Source organism: Hyperolius riggenbachi, chromosome 1 (assembly GCF_040937935.1).
Source record: "Hyperolius riggenbachi isolate aHypRig1 chromosome 1, aHypRig1.pri, whole genome shotgun sequence".
Classification (NCBI taxonomy): domain Eukaryota; kingdom Metazoa; phylum Chordata; class Amphibia; order Anura; family Hyperoliidae; genus Hyperolius; species Hyperolius riggenbachi.
In genome coordinates, this window is record NC_090646.1 from 687,739,676 (window position 1) to 687,762,526 (window position 22,851).

The following is a 22,851-nucleotide window of genomic DNA, read 5'->3' on the forward strand; positions in this document are numbered from 1 at the left end:
CATATAGGAGACACACACAGTTATATAAATATATCATATAGGAGACACACACAGTGATATAAATATATCATATAGGAGACACACACAGTGATATAAATATATCATACAGGAGACACACACAGTGATATAAATATATCATATAGGAGACACACACAGTGATATAAATATATCATATAGGAGACACACACAGTGATATAAATATATCATATAGGAGACACACACACAGTGATATAAATATATCATATAGGAGACACACACAGTGATATAAATATATCATATAGGAGACACACACAGTAATATAAATATATCATACAGGAGACACACACAGTGATATAAATATATCATATAGGAGACACACACAGTGATATAAATATATCATACAGGAGACACACACAGTGATATAAATATATCACATAGGAGACACACACAGTGATATAAATATATCATATAGGAGACACACACAGTGATATAAATATATCATATAGGAGACACACACAGTGATATAAATATATCATATAGGAGACACACACAGTGATATAAATATATCATATAGGAGACACACACAGTGATATAAATATATCATATAGGAGACACACACAGTGATATAAATATATCATACAGGAGACACACACAGTGATATAAATATATCATACAGGAGACACACACAGTGATATAAATATATCATACAGGAGACACACACAGTGATATAAATATATCACATAGGAGACACACACAGTGATATAAATATATCATACAGGAGACACACACAGTGATATAAATATATCATACAGGAGACACACACAGTGATATAAATATATCATATAGGAGACACACACAGTGATATAAATATATCATATAGGAGACACACACAGTGATATAAATATATCATACAGGAGACACACACAGTGATATAAATATATCATATAGGAGACACACACAGTGATATAAATATATCATACAGGAGACACACACAGTGATATAAATATACCATATAGGAGACACACACAGTGATATAAATATATCATACAGGAGACACACACAGTGATATAAATATATCATATAGGAGACACACACAGTGATATAAATATATCATATAGGAGACACACACAGTGATATTTGAGAAGTGAAATGAAGTATATTGGATTTACAGAAAGTGCGCAATAATTGTTTAACCAAAATTAGGCGGGTGCATACATTTGAGCACCACAAAAAAAGAAATGAAATCAATATTTAGTAGATCCTCCTTTTGCAGAAATTACAGCCTCTGGGGTTGCAGCAGCGGAATGAGAGTAGTTGGGGTAACTGATGCCATCCCCATCATAGTTTTGCTGGGTACTGACCTGGGACGGTTAGTAGCCCGGTATGAGCCTAATCTAACCCCCATGGAGCCTGCCTCCCCAGCAGAAGTCCCGGACTCATACAAGGTACTGTTTGATAACTCTGTGCAAGTGGGGAATGCTGGCGAGGCCCCAGGGGCTATGGACTGTATACTAGGAGCCAGCCCTAGTGATTCCCCAGTGCCTAGGCCTGGAGTGGGACATGCTGATACAGACAATGCAGAAACTGATGATGTCATTTCTGACACACGGACTATCGAGGCGATCGATGCAGAAACTGCTGATGTCACTTGTGCGGTGCTGAATAGCGGAGTGTGTAATACAGATAATGTTGATGTTTTATGTGATGTACCAGATGACAATATGTGTAAGACGGATAATGTTGATGCCATATGTAATGTACTACACAATGCTGTGTGTCATGTGGACACTCCGTCAGCTGCAGGAGTAACCAGCAGTGGTCGCTGGTCTGCCACTGGTCTGCAGCAGAGGAACTGAAGGGGCAGACGGCCCCAGGCCAGATCCTTCCCCTTCAGGTGATTTTGAGATCAAATATAATGTGATGAGCAATGATGTGTGTAAGGTGGGCGCTCCCTCCGCTGCCGTGGTAACCCGCAGCACTAGCGGGTCTACAGCAGAGGGACTGTCCACCGAAGTGGCAAATGTTGCTGGGTCAGCCACATCCAATCCGGAACCTGGCCTGGAGGGCCCAGGAGCCTCTCCGTCTGCAGCCTTCCTGGAATGTGTGACAGGCAGCACTGAGCTCTCTGGGGCTGTTCGATTTCACAGCCTCCTGGAACAGCTCAGGGGTGTGGCCAGCAGGTCACCAGCTGGAAGGGGCGGGCTGGGAGGGTTCTGGGAAGTTATTCCCTCGGAGCTGTCCGAGGTGGAGGAGGCAGACCGGCAGATAATCATTCCCCAAAGGGACCGAGAGATAGCTCCTGCCACTATAGAGGAAGTGCGTGTAGTGACGGTCGGAACCCCTCCCCAGCTGCAGCACTGTCTCTATGGTCGCGAATTCACGGTCGTCACTGACCCTCATTCCCCTGGTTGGTTACGTCAGGTTGCCAGTGGCAATGACACATTGCAGCAACCTGACCTAGTTTTCCAGCCGGGCAGCTCGGAGCTAACTGACAGGTGGGGAACCCTCCTGAGGATGCTAAGGAGTTACCCCACCAGGCCAGGCCATCAGTGTAGGCGCTGGCAAGACGATTCGTGGGAATCGTCTGCCGTACGCCATCTTGAAGAGGGGAGGTGTCATGATATAGCAGCTAGTTATGATGTGGGATAATACAGAAGCCATATTGTCACATTTTCTGTCTACTGTGTATTATGTCAGATGTGTATGTATGCCAGTCTGACAGCTGGCTTCGGGGTATAATTGGTCACCTGGCTGATGGAAGCTGCTAACGTGAGTTTCTGTATGTCCCACGATACTCTGGGAAGTTACTAACTAGGATCTGTTAACTGCTACCTGGAGCTCCTGGCTCACCTGCCTCGTGATTCAATTGTCTGGATAGCGTTATCCACTAGGCCTCAGATGACTAAATATATATATAATATATATATATATATATACATACTTGTGCCCAAATTGCTTAGTATTGTGTTAGGCAGGAGATTGCACAGGTGTTATGGGCTGGGCTCTGGATCAGTCATATGAGCATACAGCCTGAACTTTGGTTATTGACCAAACAAGCCCGACAGCCAAATAGTTGAATGATGTACAGTCACTCCATCTGCAGCAAGATCCGAGATTTTTCTTGGTCTGCCACTTTAAGCCTTAACTTGAACTGGGCCTGTGGTCTTCCATTTCCTCAATATGTTCCTAACTGTGGAAACAGACAGCCAAAATCTCTGAGACAGCTTTCTGTATCCTTCCCCTAAATCACGATGGGAAACAACCTTTGTCTTCAGGTCATTTGAGGGTTGTTTTGAGACCCCCATGTTGCTATTCTTTAGAGAAATTTAAAAAAGGAGGGAAACTTACAATTAATCCCCTTAAATACTCTTTCTCATAATTGGATTCACCTGTGTATGTAGGTCAGGGGTCACTGAGCTTACCAAGCCAATTTGAGTTCCAATAATTTTTCTAAAGGTTTTGGAATCAATAAAATGACAACAGTGCCCAAATGTATGCACCTGCCTAATTTTATTTAACCTCCTTGCCGGTTATCCCGAGCACAGCTCGGGGTAACCTGCGCAGGAGGATTTCTCAGGCCCCGCTAGGCCGATTTGCACAATTTTTTTTCCCTACACGCAGCTAGCACTTTGCTAGCTGCGTGTAGTACGCGATCACTGCCGATCCGCCGCTACCGCCGATTCGCCGAGCCACCGCCCGCCCCCCCCCCCCCCCCCGCCCCAGACCCCTGCGCAGCCTGGCCAATCAGTGCCAGGCAGCGCTGAGGGGCGGATCGGGGTTCCCTGTGACGTCCATGACGTCGGTGACGTCATTCCGCCCCGTCGCCATGACGACCGGGGAAGCCCTGCAGGTAATCCCATTCTCATTAATTTCCTGCATATTCTGATCGCCGAAGGCGATCGGAGTGGGTGGGGGGATGCCGCCGCTCAGCGGCTATCATGTAGCGAGCCCTGGGCTCGCTACATGATTTAAAAAAAAATAAAATAAAAAAAAAGTGAGGCGCTGCCTCCTTGCCGGATTTTTTAGACCGGCAAGAAGGTTAAACAATTACTGCGCACTTTCTGTAAATCCAATAAACTTAATTTCACTTCTCAAATATCGCTGTGTGTGTCTCCTATATGATATATTTAACTGACATTTGTTATCGTAACAACCAACGATTTATACAGGAAAATTATAATGACTAAAAAGGTTGCCCAAACTTTCACATCCCACTGTATTTTTATAGCAGATCCTTGAACCTAATGCCTTCAAATCATTTCATAGTTTAGCGTCTGAATATGGTTCTTTGTACTACCCATATCTTAAATGAACGCATGCTCTAAAATCGCAGTTCCTTACACTTCCCCCTGCGACTGCGGATGTATTGGGCAAGGGATACCGGAATAACATGAGTGGTTTATATTCCACCATATATCTATGGATGCCATAGGAGGAGTTCTGGGATACGGATGGTCTAGGGGTCAATGAGAAGAGAGCAGTACATTGGGTGGTAGATGAAGGAATAACAGGATGAGTTTATATTCCCCCACACATCCATGGATGCCATAGGCCCAGGTGCCTGCACGTGGCAGCGTTCATCCGTCCACACGTCACACAGCCATACTCTTGTTTCAGGAGACTATCCTGAGCTGGAGGTCTGGGCATCACATAGCTCGGATAGGGATGGTCTAGGGGTCAATGAGAAGAGAGCAGTACATTGGGCAGTGAATGATGGAATAACGTGAGGAGTAATATTCTACCACACATCCATGGATGCCATAGGCCCAGGTGCCTGTAAGTGGCAGCGTTCATCCATCCACATGTCACACAGCCATACTCTTGTTTCAGGAGACTATCCTGAGCTGGAGGTCTGGGCATCACATAGCTCGGATGTGGATGGTCTAGAGGTCAATGAGAAGAGAGCAGTACATTGGGCAGTGAATGATGGAATAACGTGAGGAGTAATATTCTACCACACATCCATGGATGCCATAGGCCCAGGTGCCTGTACGTGGCAGCGTTCATCCATCCACATGTCACACAGCCATACTCTTGTTTCAGGAGACTATCCTGAGCTGGAGGTCTGGGCATCACATAGCTCCGATAGGGACGGTCTAGGGGTCAATGAGAAGACAGCAGTACATTGGGCGGTAGATGAAGGAATAACAGGATGAGTTTATATTACACAAACGTTTCCATATCTCCTTTTCCAGAATGGCTTTCATACGTCGCAGTGTCAGAAGTTGTGGAAGAGAATGAGGCGTCTCCAGCAACAGGCCACTCCTTTATACCGTGTGGAGTTCTGGCCACATAAAGAGGACTTCTTGCTGAGTTTCCTTATTTATGGAGCAGATAGAAAAGCTAGCTGCTGTCTCCCAGATTCTTCATTCACAACAATTAGAAAGCTGAGGGTGTCACGTTGTGAAAGAAACAAGGGGATCATCTCAATGCTAAAACATCAGAGTACTCATATGCCCTGATCAGATAATCACAACCTACAATACAAAAGTATTTCATGTTGTGAAAGAGTTAGCAAAAGTGCATAAATGAACCCAAAAACAGACACCTCCCTCCCATGGCCGATCTATTCCCCTCCCTGCCAACACATCATCTTTACTTACGCTGTTGTTTGGATGCTTTGCCACGTGGGCATTTCAATGTAGAGGGGCTGGGACCACATGGAGGAGTACCTGTGACAAACATCCGCCAATCCCGTGGTACTATGTGGCATAGTACCACGGGGCAGCTCTCCTCCACTAGAGGCTTCTGAAGGTGAATCCACTGTGAGCACAGCAGTATGCGTATTAGTACGGCGCAGGTGAGCTGGGCGCCAGGAGAGGTGGATGACGGCCCTCCCAGCTGCCGCTAAACCTCCCCCCCCCCCCCCTGACGCACAAGTTTGCTTTCTTAAAACAGAAAGTATTTGTGATAATTCAGGTTGGAGTAGTGATGCTCAAATACCCCTTTTTAAAATTCGAGTTTGGTCGAATTCGAATAGTAAATTATTCGAGGTCAGTCGAATATTCGAGTCGAATAAATTTTACTATTCGATTCGACCTCGGACTTCGAGCTCACTATTCGAGTCGGTATTCGAGCTCATTATTCGAGCTGACTATTCGAATTGGCCTTAAATAGCTTCCCAACACTTGTTTTGAGGGTGAATGATGCAAGAAACATATTTTTTTCCAAGTAACAACAGCAAGTGATTATGTGGGGATGTTCCTTTAAAAAAAAAAAGGTGAAAAGAGAAGTTGTGTCCAGAATTTTGTTCAGTACTGTATATACTTCTTCTTCTTCTTCTTCTTTATCTTCTATATCTTCTTCTTCTTCTTCTATATCTTCTTCTTCTTCTTCATCTTCTTCTTCTTCATCTTCTTCTTCTTCATCTTCTTCATCTTCATCTTCTTCATCTTCATCTTCTTCTTCATCTTCTTCATCTTCTTCATCTTCTTCTTCATCTTCTTCATCTTCTTCTTCATCTTCTTCATCTTCTTCATCTTCTTCTTCATCTTCTTCATCTTCATCTTCTTCATCTTCTTCTTCATCTTCTTCATCTTCATCTTCTTCATCTTGTTCTTCTTCTTCTTCATCTTCTTCTTCTTCTTCTTCATCTTCTTCTTCTTCATCTTCTTCTATATCGTCTTCTTCTTCACTTATTTCTCTTTTCATTTTTTTTTTTAAAGAAATGCAGCTATTTTTGAGCGTAACAACAAATAGCTGGTGGCGCACGCATGTTGGAAGCGCCATTGTATGTGCTCCCTGGCAGTGGAAACACACAGACAGCAGGAGGTAAATTCAGCAGCAGGAGGAGGAGGATGAGTGTGTGGCAGCATGCAGTCAATGAGGCAGGCAGCGTGACATAATAGCCCTGGTACCTAGCAGTGATACCAGGGCGTAAATAAACACAACAGGAGGTCCCAGACAGCGGTCGTGCAGCCCACATTGTGTCCAATACACAACTGGGACAACACAGTTTTCAACCCGGGCACCTCAGAAAAATTAAACCTTTTTTTGTAATGGTTTTGTAGTTTTGGTTTTACAACCAATTACACAGATATATAGCTATTGTTTGACGTAATAGCTGGTGGCAGAGTGGCAGCAGAAGGTAAATCTGTGTACCCTGGCGGTGGGAAACACAGACAGACAGCAGCAGCAGCAGGAGGAGGAATGGAGGAGTAATTATGTGAGCAGCTATTGTTTGACGTAATAGCTGGTGGCAGTGTGGCAGCAGAAGGTAATTCTGTGTACCCTGGCAGTGGGAAACACAGACAGACAGCAGCAGCAGGAGGAATGGAGGAGTAGTGTGAGTGTGGCAGCAGGTAGGCAGCGTGACATAATAGCCCTGGTACCTAGCGGTGATACCAGGCCGTAAATAAACACAACAGGAGGTCCCAGACAGCGGTCGTGCAGCCCACATTGTGTCCAATACACAACTGGGACAACACAGTTTTCAACCCGGGCACCTCAGAAAAATTAAACCTTTTTTTGTAATGGTTTTGTAGTTTTGGTTTTACAACCAATTACACAGATATATAGCTATTGTTTGACGTAATAGCTGGTGGCAGAGTGGCAGCAGAAGGTAAATCTGTGTACCCTGGCGGTGGGAAACACAGACAGACAGCAGCAGCAGCAGGAGGAGGAATGGAGGAGTAATTATGTGAGCAGCTATTGTTTGACGTAATAGCTGGTGGCAGTGTGGCAGCAGAAGGTAATTCTGTGTACCCTGGCAGTGGGAAACACAGACAGACAGCAGCAGCAGGAGGAATGGAGGAGTAGTGTGAGTGTGGCAGCAGGTAGGCAGCGTGACATAATAGCCCTGGTACCTAGCGGTGATACCAGGCCGTAAATAAACACAACAGGAGGTCCCAGACAGCGGTCGTGCAGCCCACATTGTGTCCAATACACAACTGGGACAACACAGTTTTCAACCCGGGCACCTCAGAAAAATTAAACCTTTTTTTGTAATGGTTTTGTAGTTTTGGTTTTACAACCAATTACACAGATATATAGCTATTGTTTGACGTAATAGCTGGTGGCAGAGTGGCAGCAGAAGGTAAATCTGTGTACCCTGGCGGTGGGAAACACAGACAGACAGCAGCAGCAGCAGGAATGGAGGAGTAATTATGTGAGCAGCTATTGTTTGACGTAATAGCTGGTGGCAGTGTGGCAGCAGAAGGTAATTCTGTGTACCCTGGCAGTGGGAAACACAGACAGACAGCAGCAGCAGGAGGAATGGAGGAGTAGTGTGAGTGTGGCAGCAGGTAGGCAGCGTGACATAATAGCCCTGGTACCTAGCGGTGATACCAGGCCGTAAATAAACACAACAGGAGGTCCCAGACAGCGGTCGTGCAGCCCACATTGTGTCCAATACACAACTGGGACAACACAGTTTTCAACCCGGGCACCTCAGAAAAATTAAACCTTTTTTTGTAATGGTTTTGTAGTTTTGGTTTTACAACCAATTACACAGATATATAGCTATTGTTTGACGTAATAGCTGGTGGCAGAGTGGCAGCAGAAGGTAAATCTGTGTACCCTGGCGGTGGGAAACACAGACAGACAGCAGCAGCAGCAGGAGGAGGAATGGAGGAGTAATTATGTGAGCAGCTATTGTTTGACGTAATAGCTGGTGGCAGTGTGGCAGCAGAAGGTAATTCTGTGTACCCTGGCAGTGGGAAACACAGACAGACAGCAGCAGCAGCAGGAGGAGGAATGGAGGAGTAATTATGTGAGCAGCTATTGTTTGACGTAATAGCTGGTGGCAGTGTGGCAGCAGAAGGTAATTCTGTGTACCCTGGCAGTGGGAAACACAGACAGACAGCAGCAGCAGGAGGAATGGAGGAGTAGTGTGAGTGTGGCAGCAGGTAGGCAGCGTGACATAATAGCCCTGGTACCTAGCGGTGATACCAGGCCGTAAATAAACACAACAGGAGGTCCCAGACAGCGGTCGTGCAGCCCACATTGTGTCCAATACACAACTGGAACAACACAGTTTTCAACCCGGGCACCTCAGAAAAATTAAACCTTTTTTTTTTTTATGGTTTGTTTGGTTTTGGTTTTGCAACCAATATAGCTATTGTTTGACGTAATAGCTGGTGGCAGAGTGGCAGCAGAAGAAGGTAATTCTGTGTACCCTGGCAGTGGGAAACACAGACAGACAGCAGAAGGGCAGTACACAGCAGCCCACTGTAGGTGTAAAATGTGTGGCTGCAGGCGACGTAATAGTCAAAGTGAACCAGGCTGGCTTAGTGAGCAGGAGCCAGGAGGTGGTAAAGGGTGGTAAGGCACATTAACGATGGTTCCGGCAGCCAGTTCATGTCCCCCTCTCGCCGACAACAGGGGCCAGGAACTCGCCTTCCACCCACGCCTGGTTCATCTTCAGAAACGTCAGTCTGTCCACAGACTTGTGAGACAGACGTGAGCGTTTCTCGGTGACCACGCCACCAGCTGCACTGAAGCAGCGCTCGGACAGCACGCTGGAAGGGGGGCAGGACAGCACTTCCAGGGCGTACTGCGCCAGCTCGCTCCAGATCTCCATGCGCTTGACCCAATACTCCATGGGATCAACAGGGGCATCGCTGTCAAGCCCGCTGTACGACCCCATGTAGTCAGCCACCATGCGGGTCAGGCGCTGGCTGTGACCGGAGGAGGATGCTGCTGCATGCATCTCCTCTCTAGTCACTGCTGCCGGAGCCTCTACAGTCCTGTAGAGCTCGTGGCTGAGAGACAGCAGGTCTGTGGGGCGCTTGCTGCTGCTGGATGCAGGCACCTGCTGCTGCCTCTGTGCTGGCTGCTGGACAGTGGGGGTGGAAGGCTGGGGGAAGGCTTCCTCCAAGCGCTCAACAAGGGCCTGCTGCAAGCTCCTTATTTGTTGCGCTGGGTCTCCTCCTGCAGGCGGCAGGAACTGGCTCAACTTCCCCTTGAGGCGTGGGTCCAACATCATGCTGATCCAGATGTCCTCCCTCTGCTTCATCTGGATCACCCTGGGGTCCCTGCGCAGGCACGTCAGCATGTGCGCTGCCATTGGGAAGAGGCGGGCCACGTCTGCTGGCACATCGACGTCAGTGCTGTCCTCATCCTCCTCCTCTGCCGCCTCATCCTCTCTCCACCCCCGCACCAACTCAGCTGCGCTGTGCTGATCCCCCTCATCAGCAGCCAGGTCAGGGACCTCCACCAAGTCCTCCTCCTCCTCCCCCTCAGAGGTGGACTGCGCAGCTGGTTGCCGCTCCTGCTGGTCCAAGGCTGCCGCTCCCTGTTCCAGCAAAGCATCGAGGGCCCTGTTCAGCAGAGAAACCAGGGGCACCCACTCGCAGACCATAGCATGGTCCCTGCTCACCATGTTTGTGGCCTGCAGGAAGGGAGCCAGCACAAAGCACACCTGCTGCATGTGCCTCCAGTCATCATCGGGGACGATGGACGGGATGTTGCTGGTCTTGTCCCTTCTCTGAGCTGCGGAAACAGAGGCCAGGGCAAGGTACTGGTTGACAGCGTGCCTCTGTTCAACCAGACGCTCCAACATCGCCAGGGTGGAGTTCCAGCGAGTCGGAACGTCAAGGATCAGCCGATGGCGTGGCAGATCCAGCTCCTTTTGCACGTCTTCCAGGCTCGCACAGGCTGCAGCCGAGCGCCGGAAGTGACGCACAACATTCCTTGCCGTTTCCAGCAGTTCGCCCATCCCCTGGTAGGTGCGCAGGAACTTCTGCACCACCAGGTTCAGCACGTGGGCAAGACAGGGGATGTGGGTCAGGTTTCCCCTGTCTATGGCAGCAACCAGATTGGCCCCATTGTCGGACACCACCTCTCCGACTCTGAGGCCTCTGGGGGTCAGCCAAATCCTCTCCTGCTCCTGGAGTTTGGCCAACACGTGGGCTGCCGTCAGCTTGGTCTTGCCAAGGCTGACCAAGTGCAGCAGCGCTTGGCAGTGGCGGGCCTGCACGCTGCTGCTGAGGCGGGGGGTTTGGCCAGGTGTGGCGGAGGATGGCAGAGGATCGGAGGAACCCGCTGCAGTTCCCCTGACCCTGCAGGGTGGCACCACCCACTGTGTTGCTGCTGCTGCTGCTGTGCCCGCTGCTGCTCTCCCATCCTCACCCCCTTCCACCAAGCTGACCCAGTGGACAGTGAAGGACAGGTAGCGGCCTGTCCCGAAGCGGCTGCTCCAGGAGTCCATGGTGACGTGGACCCTTTCACCAACCGCGTGCTCCAGCCCTCGCTGCACATTGGCCATCACAAAGCGGTGCAGTGCAGGAATGGCCTTGCGGGCGAAGAAGTGTCTGCTGGGGAGCTGCCAGTCTGGGGCTGCACAAGCAAGCAGCGCCCGCATGTCGCTCCCCTCCTGCACGAGCGTGTACGGCAGGAGTTGGGAGCACATGGCCCGTGCCAGCAAGCCGTTCAGCTGCCGCACGCGACGGCTGCTGGGAGGCAGAGCCCTAACCACCCCCTGGAAGGACTCGCTCAAAAGGCTCTGGCGTGGCCTTTTGCTGACACGGGAATCAGCAGACACAGCGGAGGAGGCCACTGAGGACTGGCTGCCAGAACAGGCCTCAGTGTCGGCGGCAGGAGTTGCAGAGGGGGGAGGAGCAGTGCGTTTCCGCACTCCTGCTGGTGCTGCTGGAGGAGCAGGAGGGCGGGTGGCTGCTGTTGCTGCTGCTGCTGCTGAAGGCTGTGCAGTGATGGGTGTGGTGCCACTGCCAGCACCAGATGCCTTCAGCCTCTGGAACTCCTCATGCTGGTGGAAATGTTTAGCCGCAAGGTGGTTGATGAGCGAGCTGGTGCAGAACTTTAAGGGGTCTGCACCTCTGCTCAACTTCCGCTGACAGTGGTTGCAAGTGGCGTACTTGCTGTACACAGTGGGCATGGTGAAATATCGCCAGATTGGTGACTTAAACATCCCCCTACGGCATGGAAGCGCTGCTGCCTGTCTCCCTGTGGTGGTTGGGGGGGGGGGGCTTGGGGGGCTTGGGTGCGGCTGGTGGTGGTACTGGCAGATGCTGCTGCTGCTGCTGCTGAGCCTGAGACACCAGCAGGCTGTGGGACCTGCCTACTGCTGCTGCCAATGCTTGCAATGATGCGCCTCCTTGCAAGGCCCACAAGCGCATCCTCCTCCTCCTCCGAGCTGCTGAGGACGACATCCCCTGGAGGTGGTGGCACCCAGTCTCTGTCTGTCACCGGGTCATCACCATCATCCTCCCCCTCCTGAAACATGTCCTGCTGGGATGATGACCCCCCAAACTCCTCTCCTGATGCATGGATGGGCTGCTTGACTGTCGCCACAGTCTTGCTGTCCAATCCCTCATCCCCCAAAGTGCCCATCAGCATCTCCTCCTCAAAATCGCCAACAGCAGCAGACAATTGACTCATCATGCCTGGGGTCAAAAGAGTGCTGAATGACAGGTCGGCGACTGACGGTGAACTGGCCTCCTCCCCAGACCCTGCTGGGCGGCTGCTGCGAACAGGGGTGGTGGTGGTGGTGGTGGTGGTGAGGGTGGAGGCCTCGGATGCAGAGCTGATGGCGGGCTGCTCATCCTCCGTCATGAGTTGCACCACAGTGTCTGCATCCTTTTCCTCAATGGGACGTTTCCGACCCGGCTGGAGGAAAATGGGAGCAGGTGCTACATGCTGCTGCTGCTGTGTCTCTGCAGCGTGAGTTGCAGATGCTCCTGCTGGGCGGCGCCCAAGGCGTCCACGGCCAGTGGCTATGGGAGGAATGTTAGCCACTGACGCTGCTGCTGCGGAACTGTGCATGGTGGCGCGCCCGCGGCCGCGGCTTGCCACAATGCTGCTCCCTCTCCTCCTGATTCCCTTGCTGCCCTTCCCCTTGCCCAAACCGCGCTGGCTGCCACTTCCAGACATCTTCAATGTTTTGGGCGTATAGACAAAAGTTTTTTAAAAGGGCGGGTGAAAAGTGGGGTACTTTAATGGAGTGGGTTGGTTGGTGAGGTGACTGAGTGAGTGTCCCCTAGTACAATAAGTAAGTAGTAACAGTCAGGAAGTACAACTAGCAGTTACAATAATCAGTAGTAATCACAAGTAAATTTAGTGTGTGTACACTCAGACAGTGAGTGCACGCAGGCAGGAGCTAGTAGCCTATGAACACAGTGACTGAGTGTCCTAGACTCCTAGTACAGTAAGAGTAAGTAGTAACACCAGTAAGTAGAACTAACTAATTACAATAATCAATCAGCGATCAGAAGGAAATGGAGTGTGGGTGTGTGTACACTTAGACAGTGAGTGCACGCAGGCAGGAGCTAGTAGCCTATGAACACAGTGACTGAGTGTCCTAGACTCCTAGTACAGTAAGAGTAAGTAGTAACACCAGTAAGTAGAACTAACTAATTACAATAATCAATCAGCGATCAGAAGGAAATGGAGTGTGGGTGTGTGTACACTCAGACAGTGAGTGCACGCAGGCAGGAGCTAGTAGCCTATGAACACAGTGACTGAGTGTCCTAGACTCCTAGTACAGTAAGAGTAAGTAGCAACACCAGTAAGTAGAACTAACTAATTATAATAATCAATCAGCGATCAGAAGGAAATGGAGTGTGGGTGTGTGTACACTCAGACAGTGAGTGCACGCAGGCAGGAGCTAGTAGCCTATGAACACAGTGACTGAGTGTCCTAGACTCCTAGTACAGTAAGAGTAAGTAGTAACACCAGTAAGTAGAACTAACTAATTACAATAATCAATCAGCGATCAGAAGGAAATGGAGTGTGGGTGTGTGTACACTCAGACAGTGAGTGCACGCAGGCAGGAGCTAGTAGCCTATGAACACAGTGACTGAGTGTCCTAGACTCCTAGTACAGTAAGAGTAAGTAGTAACACCAGTAAGTAGAACTAACTAATTACAATAATCAATCAGCGATCAGAAGGAAATGGAGTGTGGGTGTGTGTACACTCAGACAGTGAGTGCACGCAGGCAGGAGCTAGTAGCCTATGAACACAGTGACTGAGTGTCCTAGACTCCTAGTACAGTAAGAGTAAGTAGTAACAGTAAGTAGAACTAACTAATTACAATAATCAATCAGCGATCAGAAGGAAATAGAGTGTGTGTTGTGTGTGTACACTCAGACAGTGAGTGCGCACACGCAGGAGCTAGTAGCCTATATGAACAGTGACAGTGAGTGTCCCTACGGGTACAGTAAGAGTAAGTAGTAAGTAAGTACAACTAACAATAATCAATCAGTAATCAGAAGGAAATAGAGTGTGTGTACACACAGACAGTGAGTGAGTGCACACACGCAGGAGCTAGCTAGTAGCCTATAAACAGTGACAGTCAGTGAGTGTCCTACTCCTAGTACAGTATAACTACAATACTATTTAGTAAAGGACAGCAGAAATACTGGTATAGATGAGAGAAATAAACAGAGGACAGCTGCCCACAGAGGCAAGGCCCCCCTGAGGCCTAAACCTGTAAGCTTGCAGCAGCTGCCTGCAGTTCTCTAATGTAACACACAAGCTACTAACTAAAATACAATGTCTATCTAACTAACAACAATATAGGTGTATATGGCAGGTATAGGTGTGCAAAAACGCTAGGTAAATGACCACAATAGAGCTCTTGCTAAGCCAAAGCACAAAGGAGCAACTCTCTCTCTGTACAAGTCTCAGGCAAGCATGGAAAAACCTAACATGGCGGCCGCTATTTATAGGGTAGGGGCTGGCCAGGGTCCCCCTCTGTGATTGGCTGCCGTCAGAGGGCCTGGGAGCCCTCTGATTGGCTCTAAGGACATCAATCTGGGCTATGACGCTATTCGAGCTCGGCACCGAGCTCGAATAGCGCCGGTTTGCTCAAATAGCTCGAATAGTGAATGGGCTATTCGAGTGTACTCGGATAGCCCATTCGAATAGCTCCAGCTATTCGGAGCTCGAATACCGAGCTCGAATAGCTGAAAAAGAGCTCGAATATTCGAGCTACTCGAATATTCGAGCTCTGCTGAGCACCACTGGGTTGGAGTGAGCTTGAGATGTCTCCCACAATGCACCACTGCTGAAATATGCAAATTAACCATTGTCATCCTTAGATCCTTATGGTGGTTAGGAGTCATTAGTGGCAGCCTTCTCAGAAAGCAGCGTAGGACTAGGTTTAGGCCTTGCAGTTGCTGATTCACTAACCCTTCATAAAGTCGGGGTATAATCTGATATGACTCGGGTGAGATTTATAAACAGTTTCATGCAGGTTGTCTGGCTGTTGTACATGTGTGAGGCCCCCTCCCCCCCAGTGGGTAGGACCTACCTGTGTGGATTCCGATCCGGAGATGCAGTTGTGTGTTTGGTCTGTGGCGGATCTTGAATGTAGTTACAGCTTCCAGGAGTGCCAGAGACATTCTAGAAATTTCTCGTGCATGCAGCTTCCCGTTCCGTACCGGTAGCCCCGATACCACCATGTAGGCATCTCCAATCGTCTCCACCTGCAAGAGAGCCAGTGAGTGGAGCTTAGGAAGTGCCCAGAACACTGGGTGTGTTTTATTAGTGTGCCAAAATCCTCCAATTCCCAAACTCCCCCAAATCTCATCCACCCAACATCCACCCAACCCTTCCAACCCCCATCCTCCCAACCTCCATCTACCCAACCCTCCTAACCCCCATCCTCCCAACCCCCATCCACCCAAACCATCCTAACCATCATCCACCCAACCCTTCCAACCCCCATCCTCCCAACCTCCATCTACCCAACCCTCCTAACCCTCATCCCCCCAACCCCCATCCACCCAAACCATCCTAACCATCATCCACCCAACCCTTCCAACCCCCATCCACCCAACTTCCATCCACCCAACTATTCCCAACTCTAAACCACCCAACCCCCATACACCCGACTTTGCCAACCCTCATCCACCCAAGTCTCCCAACCCCCATCCACCCAACCCTCTTCCATCCAAGATCTCCTAACCCTCATCCACCCAACCCTCCCACCCCCACCCAACCCCCACCCACCCAAACCATCCTAACCCTCATCCCCTCAACCCTCCCAACCCCCATCCACCCGACTCTCCCAACCCCCATCCACCCAAGCCTCATTCACCAAACTCTCATCTACCCAGCTCCCCCAATCCCTATCCCCCCAACTTACCCAACCCCATCCCCCAACTCTCTCCCCTCCACCCCGTCCCTCATCCACCCCACGCTTAGGTTGGTGGGATCAGGTGATCTGCTCTGTGCTGCTGGCAGTGAGAGGAACAAAGTGGGAGCCACAAGACAATGCAAATGTCCTCAATGCACAATGTAATTACAGATGTGTCATATACAAAGCCTTGTGCTAATTAATGCAAATTTGCTATACTATCCTCCACAAAATGACTGCATGATTGACAGGAATGGAAGTGATCTTTTCTGTTTCATTAGCATGGATACCAATTGGCTTTAAAGCAAAAAATGTAGGCAATTAAAATCTGACAGAACCGACAGGTTTTGGGCCAGTCCATCTCATCATGGGGGATTCTCAAGGTTTTCTTTGTTTTCAACAGCATTTCCTGAACAGCAGGAAATAGTAAAGATACCAGCCAGCCTCCCTACTCACTTGCACACTATTTTGTCAGTTAGACTGCAACTGCTGTTCAGGAAATGCTGTTGAAAACAAGGAAAACTCTGAGAATCCCCCCATGAGGAGATGGACTGACCCAAAACCTGTCGGTTCTGTCATATTTTAACTGCCTCCTTTTTTTCTGCAATAGTGGTCCTTTAACCACCTGCGGACCGAGCGAGTATAAATCTACGGCGGGCAGGGGGCGCTGCGGTCCTGACAGGACGTAAACTCTACGTCCCATTGACCGCGTGCCCCAGCCCGTCCGCGTCGCTCGGTCCGCTCTGCCCCCGCCGCAATGTAATGCCCTGCCGCCTCTATGACGGCAGAGCACTGTGAGCCGGGCGGGAGCCGTTCCCATTGGCTTACATGGAATGACAGGGTCAGGAGCCAATGAAAGCGGCTCCTGCCCGGCGCACAGCGCTCTGCCGTCATAGCGATGGCAGAGAGAGCAGCCTGCGGGGGGGAACAGAGCGGCGTGTCCGGCGGGAGCGACGGTAACTTGCGGCGATTCGTCGGGAAGCGGCGGTTTGCTGGACCAGCACCCTCTGGTCCTTAAGGGGGCAGAGGGTGCTGGTCCAGAAAGGGTTAAGCAATGTGTAGTAATTTACACTGTCCAGAAAATTTCCCTCATTGCCAGACTGAGCAGTCGGACCAGCAGACCAGCTTACCTTGTACACATCGAAGTTGTCTATAATGGCATCAAAGCAGGTGTAGAGATCATTGAGCAGCGTCACCACCTGTTGGCAGAGTCTGACGTCAGCATCATACAAGCATGAGTCACGTATGAAATATAAGAATCAGGCCTTTCTGCTACATATCATTACATAGGACCTCCCCAGATGGTCACTGAACTGCCCTTCTGCCCGCGGAGTCCCTCCCACTTCCGGGTATCCTCTGCTGAACCTCGGCGTGCGCGCAGCCAAAGGCACATCTCTCCTCCCTCTCTGGATACTCCTCTCCTATCCATCCCGAACTCTGCAGCTTGTGTCCTCCACCTCTCCAACCCATCCTGAACTCTGCAGCTTGTGTCCTCCACCTCTCCAACCCAGCCTGAACTCTGCAGCTTGTGTCCTCCACCTCTCCAACCCAGCCTGAACTCTGCAGCTTGTGTCCTCCACCTCTCCAACCCAGCCTGAACTCTGCAGCTTGTGTCCTCCACCTCTCCAACACAGCCTGAACTCTGCAGCTTGTGTCCTCCACCTCTCCAACCCATCCTGAACTCTGCAGCTTGTGTCCTCCACCTCTCCAACCCAGCCTGAACTCTGCAGCTTGTGTCCTCCACCTCTCCAACCCAGCCTGAACTCTGCAGCTTGTGTCCTCCACCTCTCCAACCCAGCCTGAACTCTGCAGCTTGTGTCCTCCACCTCTCCAACCCAGCCTGAACTCTGCAGCTTGTGTCCTCCACCTCTCCAACCCATCCTGAACTCTGCAGCTTGTGTCCTCCACCTCTCCAACCCAGCCTGAACTCTGCAGCTTGTGTCCTCCACCTCTCCAACCCAGCCTGAACTCTGCAGCTTGTGTCCTCCACCTCTCCAACCCAGCCTGAACTCTGCAGCTTGTAAAAGAACATGAGGAGGCGCCCTGGAGGGTACTCTTTTTTTAAAAAGTTGCACAGGTTCGACCAATTAGACAAATGTTCAATCAAATGGATGAATGTAAACTAGCCAAATTTGTCTCTGATAAATCGTTAGTTTGTTATTGATTACTATATATATCCTAGTCGGTATTAAACCGTTTCCACTAGATATGAGTATAAATATATGGGTGGATCCTACCTGAAATAAGTAGTCAGTCCCATAAGGTATAGTACAGAACTTTAATAAGGCACTTCGGAAATTGACAACGCGTTTCGCGGCTACAACCGCTTCATCAGGTCGTGTACTGTGCCGAAAGTAAGAGTATCCTCTGCTCGGCGCCCACCTCTCCAACACAGCCTGAACTCTGCAGCTTGTGTCCTCCACCTCTCCAACCCATCCTGAACTCTGCAGCTTGTGTCCTCCACCTCTCCTATCCAGCCTGAACTCTACAGCTTGTGTCCTCCACCTCTCCAACCCAGCCTGAACTCTGCAGCTTGTGTCCTCCACCTCTCCTATCCAGCCTGAACTCTGCAGCTTGTGTCCTCCACCTCTCCAACCCATCCTGAACTCTGCAGCTTGTGTCCTCCACCTCTCCAAGCCATCCTGAACTCTGCAGCATGTGTCCTCCACCTCTCCAACCCATCCTGAACTCTGCAGCTTGTGTCCTCCACCTCTCCAACTCATCCTGAACTCTGCAGCTTGTGTCCTCCATCTCTCCTATCCAGCCTGAACTCTGCAGCTTGTGTCCTCCACCTCTCCAACCCATCCTGAACTCTGCAGCTTGTGTCCTTCACCTCTCCAACCCATCCTGAACTCTGCAGCTTGTGTCCTCCACCTCTCCAATCCAGTTTGAACTCTGCAGCTTGTGTCCTCCACCTCTCCAACCCAGCCTGAACTCTGCAGCTTGTGTCCTCCACCTCTCCAATCCATCCTGAAGTCTGCAGCTTGTGTCCTTCACCTCTCCAACCCATCCTGAACTCTGCAGCTTGTGTCCTCCACCTCTCCAATCCAGTTTGAACTCTGCAGCTTGTGTCCTCCACCTCTCCAACCCAGCCTGAACTCTGCAGCTTGTGTCCTCCACCTCTCCAATCCATCCTGAAGTCTGCAGCTTGTGTCCTCCACCTCTCCAATCCAGCCTGAACTCTGCAGCTTGTATCCTCCACCTCTCCTATCAATCCTGAACTCTGCAGCTTGTGTCCTCCACCTCTCCAATCCAGCCTGAACGCTGCAGCTTGTGTCCTCCACCTCTCCTATCCAGCCTGAACTCTGCAGCTTGTGTCCTCCACCTCTCCAACCCATCCTGAACTCTGCAGCTTGTGTCCTCCACCTCTCCAATCCATCCTGAACTCTGCAGTGCGTGTCCTCCACCTCTCCTATCCATCCTGAACTCTGCAGCTGGTGTCCTCCACCTCTCCAACCCAGCCCGAACCCTGCAGCTTGTGTCCTCCACCTCTCCAACCCATCATGAACTCTGCAGCTTGTGTCCTCCACCTCTCCCATCCACCCTAAACTCTGCAGCTTGTGTCCTCCACCTCTCCAATCCAGCCTGAACTCTACAGCTTGTGTCCTCCACCTCTCCAATCCAGCCTGAACTCAGCAGCTTGTGTCCTCCACCTCTCCAACCCATCCTGAACTCTGCAGCTTGTGTCCTCCACCTCTCCAACCCATCCTAAACTCTGCAGCTTGTGTCCTCCACCTCTCCAACCCAGCCTGAACGCTGCAGCTTGTGTCCTCCACCTCTCCAACCCAGCCTGAACTCTGCAGCTTGTGTCCTCCACCTCTCCAACCCATCCTAAACTCTGCAGCTTGTGTCCTCCACCTCTCCAACCCAGCCTGAACTCTGCAGCTTGTGTCCTCCACCTCTCCAACACAGCCTGAACTCTGCAGCTTGTGTCCTCCACCTCTCCAATCCAGCCTGAACTCTGCAGCTTGTGTCCTCCACTTCTCCAACCCATCCCGAACTCTGCAGCGTGTGTCCTCCACCTCTCCTATCCATCCTGAACTTTGCAGCTTGTGTCCTCCATCTCTCCAATCCAGTCTGAACTCTGCAGCTTGTGTCCTCCATCTCTCCTATCTATTGTAACGATCGGTGTAACACAGAGAGGGTCTGATTACCGGTGATCTGCAGTATCACTGAGAATACAGATATATACCCGATTATTGATGATCTGCAGTATCACCGATAATCAGATATATTTCTAACCTCTGGACACCTGAGTAATATGAGTGTTTGGTGCGACAGTAATGCTTTGAGAAGGGTCCCCGTAAAGGGGGTACCAGGCAGTATGGGATACTGCCCAAAGAACTGGCTACTTTCAAAGCCTGGAACTCCCCAAGGGGAAGAGTCAGGCTAAATGTGGGAAGGACCAGAGTGTAAGTGACACCAATGGTGGAGTGTCACTGACAGATCTGTGAACTCTCTCTAACCAGAGGAGATAGTTCTCGAGGTCGGACAAGTCAGGTCGGCAACAGGGTATCAGATATAGCGAAGTACAAAATCAGTAATCAGAGGAAGGTCAGGAAAGCGGAAGGTCATAACAGGTAATAAACAATGCCTAGTCTTGGTGTGAGCTCCGTGATCATCAACACCCTGGAACTAGTCTGAAGTATAACAGATGGTAACACAGAATTCCTAGTCTTGTGTGTGAGCTCCGTAGTCATCAACACCCTGGAACTAGTCTGAAGTATAACAGATGGTAACACAGAATTCCTAGTCTTGGGTGTGAGCTCCGTAGTCATCAACACCCTGGAACTAGTCTGAAGTATAACAGATGATAACACAGAATTCCTAGTTTTGGGTGTGAGTTCCGTAGTCATCAACACCCTGGAACTGGTCTAAATAATAACACAGATAATCACAGATACTGACAGATACTGACAAGGTCTGAGTGCTACCACGTAGTGATCGCAACGCCAGACACCAGAGAAATGACCAGCACCCAGTATATATACACAAGCGCTCTCCAGCGCCTCCCCTAAGTGCTGGACCAATGAAACCTGATAGAATTGTCAGCTGACACCTCTCCAACCCATCCTAAACTCTGCAGCTTGTGTCCTCCACCTCTCCAACCCATCCTGAACTCTGCAGCTTGTGTCCTCCACCTCTCCAACCCATCCTGAACTCTGCAGCTTGTGTCCTCTACCTCTCCAACCCATCCTGAACTCTGCAGCTTGTGTCCTCCTCCTCTCCAACCCATCCTGAATTCTGCAGCTTGTGTCCTCCACCTCTCCAACCCATCCTGAACTCTGCAGCATGTGTCCTCCACCTCTCCAACCCATCCTGAACTCTGCAGCTTGTGTCCTCCACCTCTCCAACCCATCCTGAACTCTGCATCTTGTATCCTCCACCTCTCCAACCCATGCTGAACTCTGCAGCTTGTGTCCTCCACCTCTCCAATCCAGCCTGAACTCTGCAGCTTGTGTCCTCCACCTCTCCAACCCATCCTGAACTCTGCAGCTTGTGTCCTCCACCTCTCCAACCCATCCTGAACTCTGCAGCTTGTGTCCTCCACCTCTCCAATCCATCCTGAACTCTGCAGCTTGTGTCCTCCACCTCTCCTATCCAGCCTGAACTCTGCAGCTTGTGTCCTCCACCTCTCCAACCCATCCTGAACTCTGCAGCGTGTGTCCTCCACCTCTCCAACCCATCCTGAACTCTGCAGCTTGTGTCCTCCACCTCTCCAACCCATCCTGAACTCTGCAGTGTGTGTCTTCCACCTCTCCAACCCATCCTGAACTCTGCAGCTTGTGTCCTCCACCTCTCCAACCCAGCCTGAACTCTGCAGCTTGTGTCCTCCACCTCTCCAACCCATCCTGAACTCTACAGCTTGTGTCCTCCACCTCTCCAATCCATCCTGATCTCTGCAGCTTGTGTCCTCCACCTCTCCAACCCATCCTGAACTCTGTACAGACTAATAAACAAGCATGGAGTACATAATAATACAGACACTGGTACAAAATACAGAAAGAATAATAACAGTGACAAATGTAACATTATGATCAAAAAGAATAACACATTCCAAGACACAAAAGGGTGATGGAGCCGTGACCAGCTTACAGTATACAATATGTTTACCTATGATTGGGATTATGAAAGGTTGTGGCAGGCAGGGCATGCTGAGATTTGTAGTGACAGAGTATGTGACTGAGGGCCCATTGAATTATTGGTTTGCTGGGGAAATTTAATAGTAAAATGTTGGTAAATTGATTGGCTTTTCTTGTGCCTGGACATACACCTGGCACAATACAACTGGTGAGAGTGAGTGTTACCTGCATCGGGGTGCTTTCCGCAGACATCGATGTGAACCCCACAATGTCACTGAAGTAAATAGTGACACTGTCGAAGGCTTCGGCCTGGACCGTCTCCCCCCTCTTCAGCTGCTCTGCCACTGAACTACAAATACAACAGACAGTGTCAGGAGGGGAGTGTGCCGCAAACACATCCTATAACAGAGTGTCAGGAGGGGAGTGTGCCGCAAACGCAACATATAACAGAGTGTCAGGAGGGGAGTGTGCCACAAACACAACATATAACAGAGTGTCAGGAGGGGAGTGTGCCGCAAACACATCCTATAACAGAGTGTCAGGAGGGGAGTGTGCCGCAAACGCAACATATAACAGAGTGTCAAGAGAGGAGTGTGCCGCAAACACAACATATAACAGTGTCAGGAGGGGAGTGTGCCGCAAACACAACATATAACAGAGTGTCAGGAGGGTAGTGTGCCGCAAACACAACATATAACAGAGTGTCAGGAGGGGAGTGTGCCGCAAACACAACATATAACAGAGTGTTA

At 50.1% G+C, this 22,851-nt stretch overlaps 1 protein-coding gene across 1 annotated transcript in view; it reads right to left on the reverse strand.

The window, feature by feature from the left end:
- Nucleotides 1-22,851, reverse strand: part of NPR2 (natriuretic peptide receptor 2) — a 253,098-nt gene that overhangs the window by 31,764 nt on the left and 198,483 nt on the right. The window contains exons 17-19 of the mRNA XM_068265792.1: nt 22,328-22,451; nt 17,150-17,218; nt 15,192-15,366 (exon numbers count right to left, since the gene is read on the reverse strand). Coding sequence (XP_068121893.1) covers nt 15,192-15,366; nt 17,150-17,218; nt 22,328-22,451 — 368 coding nt within the window. The remainder of the gene's footprint in view (nt 1-15,191; nt 15,367-17,149; nt 17,219-22,327; nt 22,452-22,851) is intronic.